This window comes from Paroedura picta, chromosome 2 (genome assembly GCF_049243985.1).
Source record: "Paroedura picta isolate Pp20150507F chromosome 2, Ppicta_v3.0, whole genome shotgun sequence".
Lineage (NCBI taxonomy): Eukaryota > Metazoa > Chordata > Lepidosauria > Squamata > Gekkonidae > Paroedura > Paroedura picta.
The window spans coordinates 10,864,242-10,880,139 of record NC_135370.1 but is presented as its reverse complement, the minus strand read 5'-3'; the positions used below and the strand labels follow the sequence as shown (position 1 = coordinate 10,880,139).

The window sequence follows — 15,898 nt, the reverse complement described above, 5'->3', positions numbered from 1 at the left end:
TACTAGCTTCAAAGCCCATTCCTAAGAACTGGCCTTGAAAGGGCCCCCTCCCCTGGTCCCTGGCCAGGCAGCTTAAGGTGGCCTTGGGTGGCAGCTTGCAGCCAGATCAAGTGGGGCAGATGGGGGCTGGGCAGCTCATTAGCAGGGCTGGGACAGAGCTCCTTAGCAGTTCTTAACGAGCAGTCAGCAGGCTGGGTGGCCCTCGTCAGCAGGCCCAGCCTAGCAGGCCAAGAGCCCCTCGTTAGCAAGGCCAGCCTAGCAGGCCAAGAGGCCCTCATTAGCAAGCCCTCCACCATGACCCTTTGCCCAGGGCCCTCTCCCCTTACCTGCTGCTGGCTCCAGGCACTGAGGCATCTGAGAGCAAAGAGGCTAAAGTCCAGGGACGAAAGGCGGGAGCTGCAGGGGCAGGGCCGATCAGGACAAAGCTGGCTGCACTCTGATTGGCCCTATTCTAACTTGGACAGCTGGACACGTCCCACCCCCTAGGCTGTTTCATAAATATATAGAGTAACAACAATAGATAAAGATGTACTATATATTCATATATTTATATTTATAATATCACTGATGAAGATATAGAAAACGGACTATACCTGGGAATCCATTTTGAAATTGTTTTGAACATTGGAATAAATCATTTCTCCCTCGCCAGCTTGAGACTTTTTTCTTCTGCTTAATTACGGCTGACGGGTCTTCACCTGTTGCACTGCCCAGAAGTTGGCATCTTTATTTATGAAGCACATATATAAATTGTATGGTCTTCCTAAGAGGTGTCTTATGGTTCAGGGGCCCCAGTTCATTGCCAGATTCTGGTGGGAGTTCCTGAAGTTGCTAGGGGTAGAGCAAGCCCTGACCTCAGGCTATCACCCTAAAACCAGTGGACAAACTGAAAGGGTGAATCAGATATTGGAGCAATATCTATGATGCTTTATAAGCTATCAGAAGACTGACTGGGTCAACCTGCTCCCACTCACTGAATTTGCTTATAATAATGGGGTCCGTGCAAGTACAGGGATGTCCCCATTCGAGGGGGTTTACGGAACTGGCTTCTTGGCCACTCCTATGTGGATTCCCGATCCTGATAGCCCCCTAGATTTGAAGGTTTGGACTGCATGTAACCAGGCAGTCTGACTGAACATTGTGACTTCCCTAAATGGAGCTAAGGGGAATTACAAATGGCAGGCAGATAAGAAGCGCAGTCTTGAACCCCCTTGGAAGATGGGGGGCCAGGTACACCCTTAGACTAAAAATCTGCGTTGCCAACAACCATCCTACAAGCTAAGTCTGCGTTATGTAGGGCCGTTTAAGTTTTCCAGGATTGTAAACAATGTAGCTGTGGAACTTGCTTTGTCTAAAGAATGTTCCTCCTGTGCTTCATTCCTGCATGCTGCGTCTTGTCCCAGAGCTGGACCAGTAGCACTCAAGTCCAGGGGCTCCTATTCCGGTGTGTGTGGATGAACACTCCCATTATGAAGTCAAACAAATTCTGGACTGTAGATTGCACCGTGGCAAACTCCTGTATCCTGTGGATTGGAAGAAATTTCCCACAGTAGATAAGGAGTGGGTGGATGCTGCTCATGTTTGAGCCCCCAGGCTGGTCCGGGACTTCTATTCAGCCTGCCCCCTGAACTCTTCTGCAACATCTCCCACAGCTGGAGGCTGATCTTAAGGGGGCAGAATGTCAGAAACCCCTATGCCATGAAATATACATCAAATGTAGTTAGGTGCTTAGAATTTGGCCTTGTGTAAATTAGAGCAGTCTGGCTCTGATGTATGGTTTATAGCGATCTCATTCCCTCCCTACATTCTTTCCTGCCCCCATCCCCCCCCCCCTCTTGGAGCCGGGACTCTTATCAGAATGTTTTGACTATGTAAAGGTCTCCAGTTGTATGGGATTCCCTGGGGGGGGGGGGACCAGAGGAACATATGTGCAAAAACCTGTGCCTTGAACCCCAGATTCATTCATGCCTTGAATAAGTGTACTTGCTGGCATAATAAATGTAACCTTTGTTTAAGTAAAGTTTGTGCGTTTTTTTTTGCCTAAAGATGATCCTTACACTAGAAAACTGTCACCCTCCTTGTTTGTTCCTGTCCGAAACCTTGCTTTCTAGACTCCTGGACTTTTGACCTTGCCCTGGACCTTGTGACTATGCCTCCTGGATTCATCCGCCTACCCTGTATCACCTGCCAACTCCTGGACTGACTTCACAATGCTAACTTGGATGCTCCCTCCAGTTTACTTCTGCTCAACTGTGATTACCTGGCATCTCTGACTCTGTGCAGTCTTGCCTGCAGGGACTCAGGTTCCTCTTCCTCCCTTGGACTCAGCTGTTGCCCAGCTAGATCTTTTCCCTAAACCAGCCCTGCGCGGCAGACCCACCCCCCAGTACACTTTCTCTCTCTAGGCTACTTCCGTCCAATCTAAGCCACTGAACAAGCTGAGAGTCAACTCAGGAAAAACACCATGTAAAGCTTTCCCTGCTTTTATTTAAACCAGGGAGCTGAGGCCTTTGTTGCCTTATAGACTGACAGGAGGGGAGGGGAAAGGAAAGGGGGAAGGATAGGATAGCCTGTGATGGGCTGCATACTATGAGGGGGTGGGGGAGGGGAAAACAAGACTTTAAATCAGGGGTAGTCAAACTGCGGCCCTCCAGATGTCCATGGACTACAATTCCCAGAAGCCCCTGCCAGCATTTGCTGGTAGGGGCTTCTGGGAATTGGAGTCCATGGACATCTGGAGGGCCACAGTTTTACTACCCCTGCTTTAAATGCATTGCAACTTTGTACAGGATGGGGGCGTGATCGGGGAGAACTGACCCGAAGAGTAATCACAAGGATTTGAGGAAAACCTCTGTGTTAACATAAATAACATAAATAAATTGGACCAATCAAGAAGTGTATTGAAAATACTTGTTCTACCTCCCCCCTGCACAAAACCCATTTCTTTTTCTTTCTTTTCTTTTTTTTTTGGAGGGTGCAGAGATCATACTCTAGAAACACAAGAAAAAAAACAAGAAAACATTGTGCAGAGTTGATCACACAACTATAACCCAAGCCATATCCAACGCTGTGAAAATCAAGAGTAAACAATGAGTGCAGAAAGGGCCCCAGTCAAAGACACCACAAACATTTAGGGGTGCAAGCCAGCCCCTGCCCCCATGTGCCACAATGCTGGTGAGATACTCAGTTACTGTCTATTGTTTTATTTCTCGAGTACACAAAAATACATGTAACAGTGGAGGGGGGAGCATAAAAATAGCTCCAACATTAAACACCTGAGTGAAGACAGAAGGCAAAGACATTCGTAAGTGGCAATACAGGTTTATCAGCGTTCGAAGATGACCGTATGTATGATCAGTTAAATGGCACTTTTAACAGATGACCTCCATTTTTTATTTGAAAATTACATAGTACAAAAGTACATGTGGAGGTGTAAGAGAACACTGGAGGTACAAAGTATCTGAATGAATTTCTTCTGTTTAGTTAAAAAAAACTTTTGCTGAGCATGTACAAATAGACACCACAAATTCGCACCCCGTTCCATCTGGGGTCAGCCCTAACAATGGATTTGACAGGAACAAAAGAAGTCTCAGGAGTAGCTGTGAGGATTTCCTCTGGTGCAGGGGTAGTCAACCTGTGGTCCACCAGATGTCCATGGACTACAATTCCCATGAGCCCCTGCCAGCGTTAGCTGGCAGGGGCTCATGGGAATTGTAGTCCATGGACATCTGGAGGACCACAGATTGACTACCCTGCTCTAGTGCTTTCCAGGTGGCTTCAGCACCCAAATCATCCAAACTCACAATAGCCATTCTGGTTGCCACCTCCATAATTTATATTTAAGTACTATCACTGTTCAGCCACTGTCCATAATTCAGCAGCTAAAGCACTGAATGCAGATGCTAAATGTGGAGTGTATATTGCAGCAATAGAAAACTGAAAGAAAACCAGTAGTGCAAAATCAATGGGAAAAGCTTTTTGGACTTGTTTCAGAAACTATCTTATACATCAAGGCTGAAGCCTTCCCAGCCCTCATATCTATCAGTGCAAAGAACATCAAGCCAATATGTACCAAAACCAAAGAAATCAAGGAAATCAACATGTGAAAAAGAACATTTATTCTCAAAATTTGGGTATTCCTAATCTGAGTAGCCTGCAGAGCTGATCTTTATAGTCTAGAGATGAGCACTGATAATAGAGACTATGGTAGAGGCTTGCAGGCGGAGGTTGGGGCAGAGTGGCACAGGTGTGTCCCAGCTAGGCTGTGTGCTCTAGCAGGCCCTTACCAGTAATACTACAAGGAAGAGCTGGGTGAATTTGGAACAATGTAGATAGAGATAGACATAGTCTCAATTGCTTGAGATAATGTTTGTGAATTTTAAAATGTAATTTTGTTGATTCTTTTAGCTGGAATGTTTTAAATTTTATACTATTTTAATTACCAATGAATACTCTATGTACATTGTAATTTGATTACTGGTCTAGCAACGTAATAAAGCTCATTCATTCATTCATTCATTCATTCATTCATTCATTCATTCATTCATTCATTCATTCATTCATTCATTCACCAGTAATAGTTTGTATTTTTTGATGCATACAGGATCCAGGGAGTCTGGAAAATACAGAAAGATCTAAATAAGGAATATTTAGACCCTGTACCTGTAATTGGTGAACAAGCAACTGGCTGGGGACAGAAGTGACCTTCCTTGTTTAAGCCTGTCCTGATAAATAAAAATCAGTATTTGCCATGAAGGTCTTATGAAATTAGAAGCATAAGTGGCCCAGAATTTCACCTGAAGTTAGCTTGGGAGTTCGCATACAAACCGTTTACAGAAAAATAGACAATGAGACTTTAATAGGACGGGACTAGGTTTTCCAGTTTTATTAGGCAACTAGGGGCAAAGCCCAGTGCGCCCAGGAATACACTGGGCGCTATGACACATGCTTGGCTTGTGGCCCTCGTGAGTGCTGGCTACCTCAAAAGCATAAATCACCCACCCCGCTTCCCACTCAATCTTAAGGTCCAGTGTGGTATAGTGATTAAAGAGTGGCCGACTGTAATCTCAAGGACTGGGTTTGATTCCTCCTCCATGTGCAGTCAGCTGGGTTGCCAACTTCCAGGGAGGCCAAGATAAAGAGTCAATAATTGGCTGTGCAATAAAGTCTGTCCAAGTTCATAAAATCAGCCTCTCCATCAGATGGCTATCCAGCCTCTGCTTAAAAACTTCCAAAGAAGGAGAACCCACCACCTCCCGAGGAAGCTTGTTCTACTGAGGAACCGCTCTGTCAGGAACTTCTTCCAGATGTTTAGCCAAAAATTCTTTTGAATCAATGTCAACCCATTGGCCTGACCCTCTGGGGCAACAGAAAACAGCTCTTCTCCATCTTCTATATGAGCCCCCTTCAAGTATTTGAAGATGGCTATCATATCACCTCTTAGTCATCTTCTCTCCAGGCTAAACAGACCAAGCTCCCTCAACCTTTCCTCATATGACTCGGTCTCCCAACCTCTCACCACCTTCGTAGCCTTTACCATCTTCTACTCCTTCCAATGCTCCACAATATTTAAAAGGGACAAAAGGAAACAAACTTGTATACTAACTGCAAATTTGCATACAAATTGCATGCTAGCACTTAAGCATTGCTTGTTCCTAAAGCTTCAGCCACTTTTAGGTCTTAGGGATATTTGGGGAGGGGAGATGGGGGTAACGGGGCTGCCACCTTCCAAGTGGGGCCTGGAGAGCTCCAGAAAATACAGCTGATCTCCATACAACTGAAATCAGCTCTCTTGGAGAAAATGACACCTTTGGAGGGTAGACTATCTATGGCAAGGATTCCCAACGAAGCTTCTGGGGAACCCTGCGGTTGTGGGCGCTCCCCAGGGGTTACACGGCCTTTTCCAGAAGTTTGGATGGCCGCTGACATCACTGGAGCCCACTTCCTGTTGTTCCACAGACTCTTTTTCCACAATAGAAATGGAAAATGATTAATCAATTGATTGCCAGGCTCCCACATCTTACTTCCACACCCACTTCTCCGAAGGGGCATGGTACCACGTCTGGGTTTTCTCCACAGTCATAAGGTTGAAAAAGGCTGTTGTAAGGCATTATACCCCACTGAGGTCCCTCCCCTCAAGCTCCACCTACAGATCTCCAGGGATTTATCAGCTTGGAGTTGGCAACCCTAGGAGTTCAGGGGGGACTACAGTCTGAAGGATTAGAAAAGGAAAATTAGGTATCCTGCACTGGATCCCAGACCCAGAATTATTTAAGTAATCAACAACAAAATAGGTAGGTGACTTAAAGTAATCATCTTTGATATAGTCCATCGACATATTTCTGCTAAAGTAAGCCTTCAAAATATTCAATGGGAAACTAAGTGCCCAACTGTTCTATGGCATCCCTATTTGGATCAACACTTTTAACCAAGCAGTCGAAAATCTCCAATCTGTCTTCCTTCGTAAAATCCTTGGGACCCCGAACTGTGTCTCTTACGCAGTCCTATGTCCAGAAACCAGCCAAAGACTGTTGGAAACCAGAGCATGGTTGTTAACAATCAAGTTCTGGCTTCGCATTCATTTTAGATCTGACCCCAATAGTCTAATTTCCCTCATGCTATCTGAACACAAGTCATCTACTTGGTTAGGACACATTGAGGGAAAAATTAAATCTATAGGAATATCTTTAGACTCCTTGTATCTGATATCTGAAAAGTCTGCATTTAATTTAATTAAACACAGACTGTTAGACATAGAACTGCAGGAACTTAGCAGTAAAGCTAGAAACGTTTGCTCGCCATTGAGCTTGGGGATCTCACCAAGCTCTCAGCCCCTAGCTGCATACTTCTACCATCTAATTATCCCACAACAGCATAGAGCATTCATGTTAGCTAGAACTAATGCTCTACCTTCTGCTGTTCTATATGGGAGATTTCAACAGATCCCGTATTCAGCTAGGTTGTGCCCCTGTGGACAATGCTGTATAGAATCAATTACACACGTTTCCTTCCATTGTCCATTTTATTCTTCGATCCGAGCCAAATTTCTTAACTCACTGCTGTGTAAAAGAGAACTGCATTCGGATGAACGAAAAACTCAGTTTCTTTTGACATCCCAGAACCTTGATATAGTTGAACCAGTAGCAAAGTTTTTACATCTTGCCATGAGAAATCGTGAATGTATTATGTCTAAAGCATGATCTTTGCATTTATATTTAAAGTAAAACTGTTCAAGCTCTCTTACTGAATTCCCTTTTGAGATATTTCAAAACCCTTTCAACATCCCGCTTTAGTGAAACACTTCACTGGCCAAGTCTATTTACAATGATTCTAAAATAAAAATTATACGCATGGGGTGGGGGTCACAGACTGAGTTTAGAAAGAAAATTCCAAGACTTTAAAAGACAGGCATAATTTAGGACTGTAAACACACCGATTCACAACCAAGATCTCCAGATACAAAAGTAGAAAAGTTATCTAGAAAACAACAGGAATAAGTACCAAGCAGCATACCCGTGTATGTGATCAGATTTACAGCAAGAGCCAGATTAGACAAAACAGTGAGAGATCAGAGATACTATCTGTCATATCTCTAAAAACAACATTCAGAACCATTATAGGCTGAATCAGATTGGGGAACAGGGCTGTTTAAGCTGTTTCCCTCCATTTTCTTATTTTCTCTGGCAGAAGGAGGGTAAGCACATCTTTGGAGGTCAATTTATATGGGGGGGGGAGTGGGTACCACATTTTCCCACCGGAACTTTCCCAACTCAATTTACCCTGTATTTGTTTTGAATTTGTAAAAGAGCCATCGAGCAGCCAGTCACACATCTCCTGGTGCCTCATCCAAGAGGGCTCTGAGTGTAACTCACAGAACACAGAAGACCAATGTTAAGTCACCAAGAACTAGTGTGTACAAGATAGCACACGTGATTGATCATACGTACAATGAATAAAAAGAGCCTTTTGTGGCACAGAGTGGTAAGGCAGCACTGTTATCTGAAAGCTTTGCCCATGAGGCTGGGAGTTCAATCCCAGCAGCTGGCTCAAGGTCGACTCAGCCTTCCATCCTTCCCAGGTCGGTAAAATGAGTACCCAGCTTGCTGGGGGGTAAAATGGTAATGACTGGGGAAGGCACTGGCAAACCACCCCGTATTGAGTCTGCCATGAAAACGCTAGAGGGCGTCACCCCAAGGGTCAGACATGACTTGGTGCTTGCACAGGGGATACCTTTACCGTTACCTTACAATGAATAAAAAGAGGGCGTCAACCATTTAGTAATCTGCAAGTAATTATACACAGATATCTTTTTGGAGGTGTCTATCTTAACTGTAGCGCAGTAGAATGTTCTTCCAAATGAGTCCAAACTTCCAATCCTTCTCTTGAGTCCTCAACAAATGAGATGAAGCACGAACATGAGTAGGGAAGCAAGAAGCAGTTCTTGTCTGGTTGGGGGGGGGGCACAGCCTTTTTTCAGTCAGTTGGCAGCAGGGTGAGTGAGAAAGGTCGTGAAGGTGATTCCGGAGCAAACAGAGCAGTTTCTGATCAGACTAGGAGGGACTGGAGGCGGGTCTTGCGGTTCCCTCAGTACGACCACACATTCTTGCCAGAACCATCCCACTTCTGAGGAAGTGGGCCGTGCACGATCCTGAATAGCCTCTTCTATCCTTTGGAAGCTGCTCAGCACCAGAAGCATTTGGGAAAGCATCTTGACAGCAGTAATGATCTTGACCAACATTTTCCTTCTATTTAGGAGACCTGGAGGCTTTGCAGCTTTCTCCTGCTAGAGATTGGCAAAAAGCCCAGTGCAAGGTTCAGAAGAGAACCCTTGCAGAAGCTGCAGCTAACCCAGTTAGCAACATGGCTCACATTTGTCCTCATATACAAAGATTGTGCCACGTTCTTGGCTGGAAATTAGGTCTCAGCGTTTGCCTTAAGGGATTGTCCAAGAGCAACATGGGCATAAGCTTTGAAGGCTAAAGATTCAGAGACCTATAAAACTTAGTCTATAACACTCCACTTAAGACACAGATTCCAGCTTAATGGTTCATATGAATCTATAAACAAGTTCTTCAGCAAGCGCACAGTTGAATTCTGCACTAAGGGTTGCTCTTTTTTTTTAAATCCATTTTTAATCCAAGGAAATCCATTAAAATCCATTTTCAATCCATTTCTGCTAAAAGCAAGTCGGAATTAGCCGAGGCACTTGAGGTGAGAATAATAAAACAGGGCAAAGGCAGGACGACATATCCATTGTCCTAGACTGAGGCAGGAAAGTGCCAATCGGGAAGAAGAGCCATGCCTCAGTATTCAGGCAACAGACAAACTACAAATCAGTGGTACTTACAGCTGTATATAGGTAGATATAACCCATCTTTGCTGGGATTACAAAACGATTGACAGTGATGTGCAAGAGGGACAATCTTTGCACACTGGATATAATGCCTCGCACATTTAATTACAAGGTCTCAGAGAATGTTGCTCCTTAGTAGACGATCCATGGTTAGTTGCCACTGGGATTTCTGTCCCAAAGGCAGATTCTTTGGAAACTTCTTTATACACAGAGATGACTATTTGCATTCTTCAATGTGCTTGTTATCACTCTATGCACTCCAGAGACCTAATGGGGATTGTGTTTTTATTTTATTTGTATCCTGCATTTCTTCCCAATATACACCCTCACGTGGCTTACATCACTCAACCCTCCTCATTTTTAGCCTCCCAGCAGCAACCTGCAAGGTGGGTGAGGCTGAGGGGGGGTGTGGCCAGTCCAAGGTGTTACATTTTTTCTGATGGGGCACAGTGGGGTTTAGCAATTAATCTATCTCATGGTTTGCCCCTGCTTCTGCAAAATGAGACCACTGAGGAGGAGGAGGAGGAGGAAAAGGAGATTACACTAGTCTCTCTGGTGTATGTCTCAACTGGGATGAAAGCTACAGATAGGTGAGATTACTTGCTTGGTACAAGATTTCACTACCCTTGAAGATAAAAGTTTCTAGACTGGATAACGAGGCAGAGCTGAGTCAGCTGGGGAGAAGGTGATGAGCACTTGGAGAATTGCTGGCAGAGTAAAGGGGTTTCTTTCTTTTTTGCTTCTTCTGAAAGCTGCTGTGTGTGAGGACAGTACTTGTGGGTGAGTGGGTGTTTTGTAGATTGCTACAGAGTAGTTCTTGTTGTTTTGTTTGTGGCTGACTGAGGAATGGTATGCTGGGGGTTGTGTGCAGCAGAAGGACTGCAAGCCCTGCTCTGCGCTGAGCTGTGATTCTGTGAGCATAAAGGCTCCTCCACATTAGAGGTGCTAGCCAAAGGGCAAAAGAGCTCTTTGCCTGGGAATCAGCCTAATACCTTTATCGGAATGGTAGGATTCTAGATTTGGAAGACAACAGTGGATATTCAAGGCCCCTGCAAGCAGTGTGCCATGTTTGTTTTCCTCTCTGAATACAGGATGGGCTACACTTTTCATAAGTGTAAATTGATAGGGCTTGTAGAAGGAAGAGAAGATTAGGGGCCTAGAGGAGAATTTAAAAACCCTGCATGAAATCAAGGAAGAAGAGGATTTAACTGAAAAGAGCTGTGCAAACATGGCTAGGGGTGAAGAAACCACTCCAAAGCAGAATGGAGGGGGGAGGTGACATCCCTATGTATGACATCCCTTACTGCTACAACATAAGCATGAGGCCATTGGAGCTCAGGAATACATTCCAGGTCTGTGCAGGTGAGATGGGAGCAGCTACAAGGGCAGAGGAGGCATGAAAATGAAATGAAAGACTGAGTGAAGAGGGCGTGTGGATAAGAGGAAATGTGCTGGGAAACAAACTCTGCCAAGCATCCAAGGTCATGCAACTTTCTGATCTGCCTGGTCAACAATTTCATTTATCAGATCGTGGAAAAACCTACAAAAAGTTCAGCTATACTAGACTTCATACTGACTTAATACTGACCAACAGGCTGTGAAAGTTAGGGGGGAGTGAAGGAGATGGGGACCATAGGGGGCAGTGACCATGTCCTCCTAGAATTCCTTTTGAGATGGGGACCCAAAGAAGTTCATAAATAGACATGTATGTTAGACTTTCATAGGGCTGACTTTAATAAACTCAGAGACATCATGAGAGTCATCTAGTGCAATGGTCCCCAACCTTTTTATCACCGGGGACCGGTCAATGCTTGACAATTTTACTGAGGCCGGGGGGGGGAGGGGGTAGTCTTTTGCTGAGGGGTGTTGCCCCCTTGCTCCGCTTGCTTTCCTGCCTGCGCCCCTGACTTCCCACCGCCCGCTGAGGGGCGCTGCCAGCAGCATCTGTGCAGTGCCACACCGAGGGGGAGCCCCAGCCATGGCGGTTGCTGGAGAGCACCAAAGGTGAGCCGGCGGCAGAGTGGCAGGGCAGCCCCCGAGGCAGCAGCAGGGGAGAAGGATGAGGAGGAGCCACGGCCCAGTACAAACTGATCCACAGACCGGGGGTTGGGGACCACTGATCTAGTGGACAACAATGCTGGAAGAAAAAGGAGCAAGTGGCAGGTGGACTCTCCTTAAACATGAGCTATTGTATGTTCAAGCCTTGACTATTGCAGCAAGACAGAAACATGGTAAGGGATCCAAGAAGCCTATTTGGATAAACAGAGCCAGGGGGGAAAAACGTTCAAGAAACAGAGGAAAGGTTACTAGGCACTGTAGGTCAGCCACCAGAGGCCAAAGCTGGGAGTGAGCTGAGACTGGCCAGGGAAGCCCACAGTAACAAGAAAAGTTTCTTCAGATATGTGAAAAGCAAACATAAGGTAAATGAGGCAGTAGGCCCACTTTTGGGTGAAGATGGAGAAACTCTGACAGGGTACAGAGAGAAAGGAAAAAAGTTCAGTACCTATTTATCTCTGTTTTCCTACAGAAGAATATGCACACATTTAAGGATGGTAGAGAGCAAGGCTTAGTATCTGGGTCAGCATGGACAGAGAGATTGTCTTGAGGCACCTGGCAGCACTGGATGACACCAAATTGGGAGGCATTGTGAACACCCCAGAAGATATAGAGTTCAACAAGTTCTGAATATGCTGGAGAAGTGGGCAAATAAGAACAAGATGCAATTCAATAAGGAGATGTGCTGAGTTCTACATCTGGGTGTGAGTGTGAATGTGATCTTGGGGTACTTGTAGACTGTAAACTAATTATGAGCAGACAGTGTGATGCAGTGGTAAAGAAGGCAAATGCAGTCTTGGGATGACAGAGTCCGACTGTATACTGCATTGGTCAGACCCCACCTGGAGTACTGTGTGCAGTTTGGGAGGCCTCATATTAAAAAGGGTGTGGACAAAATTGAGAGGGTGCAGAGGAGAGCGATAAGCATAACCCAGGGCCTGGGGACCAAGCCCTATGAGGAAAGCCTGAGGGACTTGGAAATGTTCAGCCTGGAGAAGAGAAGGTTGAGAGGGGACATGAGTGCTGTCTTTAAATATTTGAAAGGCTGTCACTTGGAGGAGGGCAGGGAACAATTTCTTTTGGCAGCAGTGGACATGACCCGCAGTAATGGGTTTAAACTACATGTATCATAGTACCAGCTAAATATCAGGAAAAAAGCTTTCACCCTCAAATTAGTTCAGTAGTGGAATGGGCTGCCTAAGGAAGTGGTGAGCTCCCCCTCACTGGACATCCTTAAACAGTGGCTGGACAGTTACTTATCATGGATGGTTTGGGCTGATCCTGTATTGAGCAGGGAGTTGGACTAGGTGGCCTGTATGGTCCCTTCCAACTCTATGTTTCTATGACTGTCCTGGACATTGTTATTGATTGTAACCAGAAGGGTTTTGTACCATTTACTCAAATGTTGAAATTCACATAAACTGCACAGATATGTATTTTGGGCATATACTAATGAAGATATTAGTAAATTTGTGAGGACCATGGATTCCCAATGCTACTAATTATGTATGTTCATTTTTAAATGTCTCTGTGCAAACCAAAGTAAATCTTTCTGTACAGAAACCTGAGAATCTGCCCTGGGTGTCAGAATTCAACATTTTTCAGACTAACAGCGGGAAGACTCTTTTCATCCACTGGTACATTGATTCAGTGATATAATTGGTCATATCAATGTACCAGTGGATGGAAAGAATGACCCCAGATTGCCACCATTTTTTATGAGCTGACAAATGTGCTGGCACTGATATAAGCTCTTGATTTGTCACCAGCAGCCATCAGAAGCAGCATTATGAGAGCCAGCGTGGTGTAATAGTTAAGAGTGGAAGACTAATCTTCCAGAACTGGGCTGGATTTCTCACTCCTCCACACACAGCCAGCTGGGTGACTCTCTCAACCCACCTACCTACAGGGTATCTGTACTGGGAAGAGGAAGGGGGAGGTGTTTTTGTAAGTCCCTTTGGGACTCCTTCAGGTAGTGAAAAGCGGGGTATAAAAAAACAGCTCCTTCTCTTCTTCTTAGCATGCCTCTTGGGAAAGAACAAAGAATAACAGCTGCCTGTTGTGAGATAAGAACATTTTGATTGTCTCATTGGCTAGTTACTTTGGGACACCGTTTGCTTCCAGTCTGCTGCCTACTGCACCTGCTTTGTTTCAGGATACACGAACCTTTGAGATACAAGTTCACAATCATTAAAAAAAAAAACACTAAAAAACCCACACACTCAGCAAGTCTCTCAACACCAACAAAATCCATTATCAAGGTCTGTGTCACCAGCATCAGATAAGAACACTGCGTTAACCGAAATCTGGAGTTCTACAGAACCATTGAAAAACACTACATTTACCAAACCAAAGGATTACCACCAGAAGTAATTTTCCATCCTGCAAAACCCCGAAGTTGTTCTTGCTTTTGCCGCTGATTGCAGATGCGTTTCTTGTCATCTTCATACTGATCTTAGGACCACACTTTCCTTCCAACCCGTCTGCTTTTCATCAGAGGGGCTGGGTGCTTTGGCTAGCCGAAGTTTCATACGATGCAGCATAACGCATGAAGAGAGAGAGGAATGATTACAAAGTATGATATTCTGTATAAATGCATTGGTGCAAAGGCCACGACAGCAACAGATGCGGGATAGGGAAGATACATGGCGATCTTCAGCAGTTTACTGTGGGCAAGAAAATGGAAGAAAGAAAGAGATAACACAATCCAGTTATTAGAGCTGCCAAGAAACAGTGTGAAGCATCAAACCTGTTTTTCTGTTTTAGAAACCAAATCAATAGGGTTCTATGCAGGCAATCTCTAGTGCACAAAAGACAGATGATTGGAAGTGTACCACTCTACCCTTCAACGGGTTTTCCATCAATTCTGGAAATGGGAGCAACACTGGAATGAAGGTATCTATGGAAACACTGGAACTAAACTACAGTTTCTTTTCATAATTAGGGTGAGTACATATATATTTATGACGGGGTCATATGACAGTCAGTGTGGTATTGTGGTTAAAAAGCAGTGGGCTGTAATCTGGAGAACCAGGTTTGCTGCCCATCTCCTCCCCCACATACAGCCAGCTGGGTGACTTAGGGCTAGTCACATTTTTCTTAGATCCGTTCTTGCAGAGCAGTTCTCTTAAAGCTCTCTCAGCCCCAACTACTTCACAGAGTTTCTGTTGTGGGGAGAGGAAGGGAAAGGGGTTTTTGTAAGCTGAGTGGGAACATCTTTGCATAGTGAAAAAATAGATATACAAAACCAGCTCTTCTTCTTCCATGAACCAGTACAGTGGTCCCCAACCTTTTTATCACCCAGGACCGGTCAATGCTTGACAATTTTACTGAGGCCCGGGGGGGTGGTAGTCTTTTGCCAAGGGATGTCGCCACCGCCTGAGCCCCTGCTCCACTTGCTTTCCCACCGGCGCCCCTGATTTCCTGCTGCCCACTGGTGGGTGCTGCCAGCAGCAGTTACGCAGTGCCATGCCGAGGGGGAGCCCCAGGCATGGCGGCCACTGTAGAGCACCAAAGGTGAGCCAGCGGCAGAGTGGCAGGGCAGCCCCCGAGGCAGAAGCCGGGGAGGAGGATGAGGGGGAGCCGCAGCCCAGGACTGACTGATCCACAGACTGGTACCGGACCCTGGACCGGGGGTTGGGGACCACTGAACCAGACCATTGGTCCAACAAGGTAGCTCAGCGTGATGAACTCTCTTCTAACATTATTAAGAGATCTAAAAAATTCCATTTCCCTCATATTCTTGATCTCAGCAACGAGTGTTCCATCCAAGCCAAGCTTTCTCATCCGGGGTTTCATGTAACCCTGGGGTTTCTTGACAAGTCTGGGCTTCCTGAATGGGTGGGAGTTAATTAATTTTTAAAATTTGTTAAACATTTATTGAGGGATGTGACCATATACGATTATGTCAATAAACTCTCCGCTTCCAAAAGTGATCTTTGATGGCCCTGGAGGGGGTGGGAGGTGGGAGGGGGTGGGAAGCGGAGAGACTAGCTGAGTGAGCATGTGCACAGCTATGCTTCCCCACCATATTCTGCATAATTGCACTATTTCTGGGGTTTCTTGAAGCCTGAAGAATGTTTCAGGGGGTTCTCAACTGTCTCATCTAAGCTGTGCGAGTGAGCAACCAGTCAGAGTAACACAAGAAGTCTTGCTCTGCAGCATTCCGGCCTTGGAGCTGTGCAAGATCTTGCAATGCCCATTGTCCATTTTAAGACCACAGCAGTGGTGAGTGTATGAACTGTACCGCTAAGTAGAGAAAAAGAATTAGAGGGAATATTGACTAGTTTTTGAACACAAACTATGGTGTGTGCTGCAGTGCAACAAGGATGCCAGTAAAGCTGGTCTGTGTATTGTGAGAAATGGTTTGATGCTCATGCATCAAACAATTAGAAGCATTCCAATAATAAGGTAAGTTACTTCTACTGCTTGTAATTTATATGGTGCTGTTCACTGGCCACATATCATGTGCATACTTCTTTTTTTGCTGTC

At 45.3% G+C, this 15,898-nt stretch overlaps 1 protein-coding gene across 2 annotated transcripts in view; it reads right to left on the bottom strand.

Moving 5' to 3' along the window:
* Window positions 1–3,187: 3,187 nt before the first annotated feature.
* Window positions 3,188–15,898, bottom strand: part of PGAP1 (post-GPI attachment to proteins inositol deacylase 1) — a 79,303-nt gene continuing 66,592 nt past the window's right edge. For both annotated transcript variants that reach the window (XM_077319361.1, XM_077319362.1), the window contains exon 27: window positions 3,188–14,073. In XM_077319361.1, coding sequence (XP_077175476.1) covers window positions 13,935–14,073 — 139 coding nt within the window. In that variant the 3' untranslated portion in view covers window positions 3,188–13,934. The remainder of the gene's footprint in view (window positions 14,074–15,898) is intronic.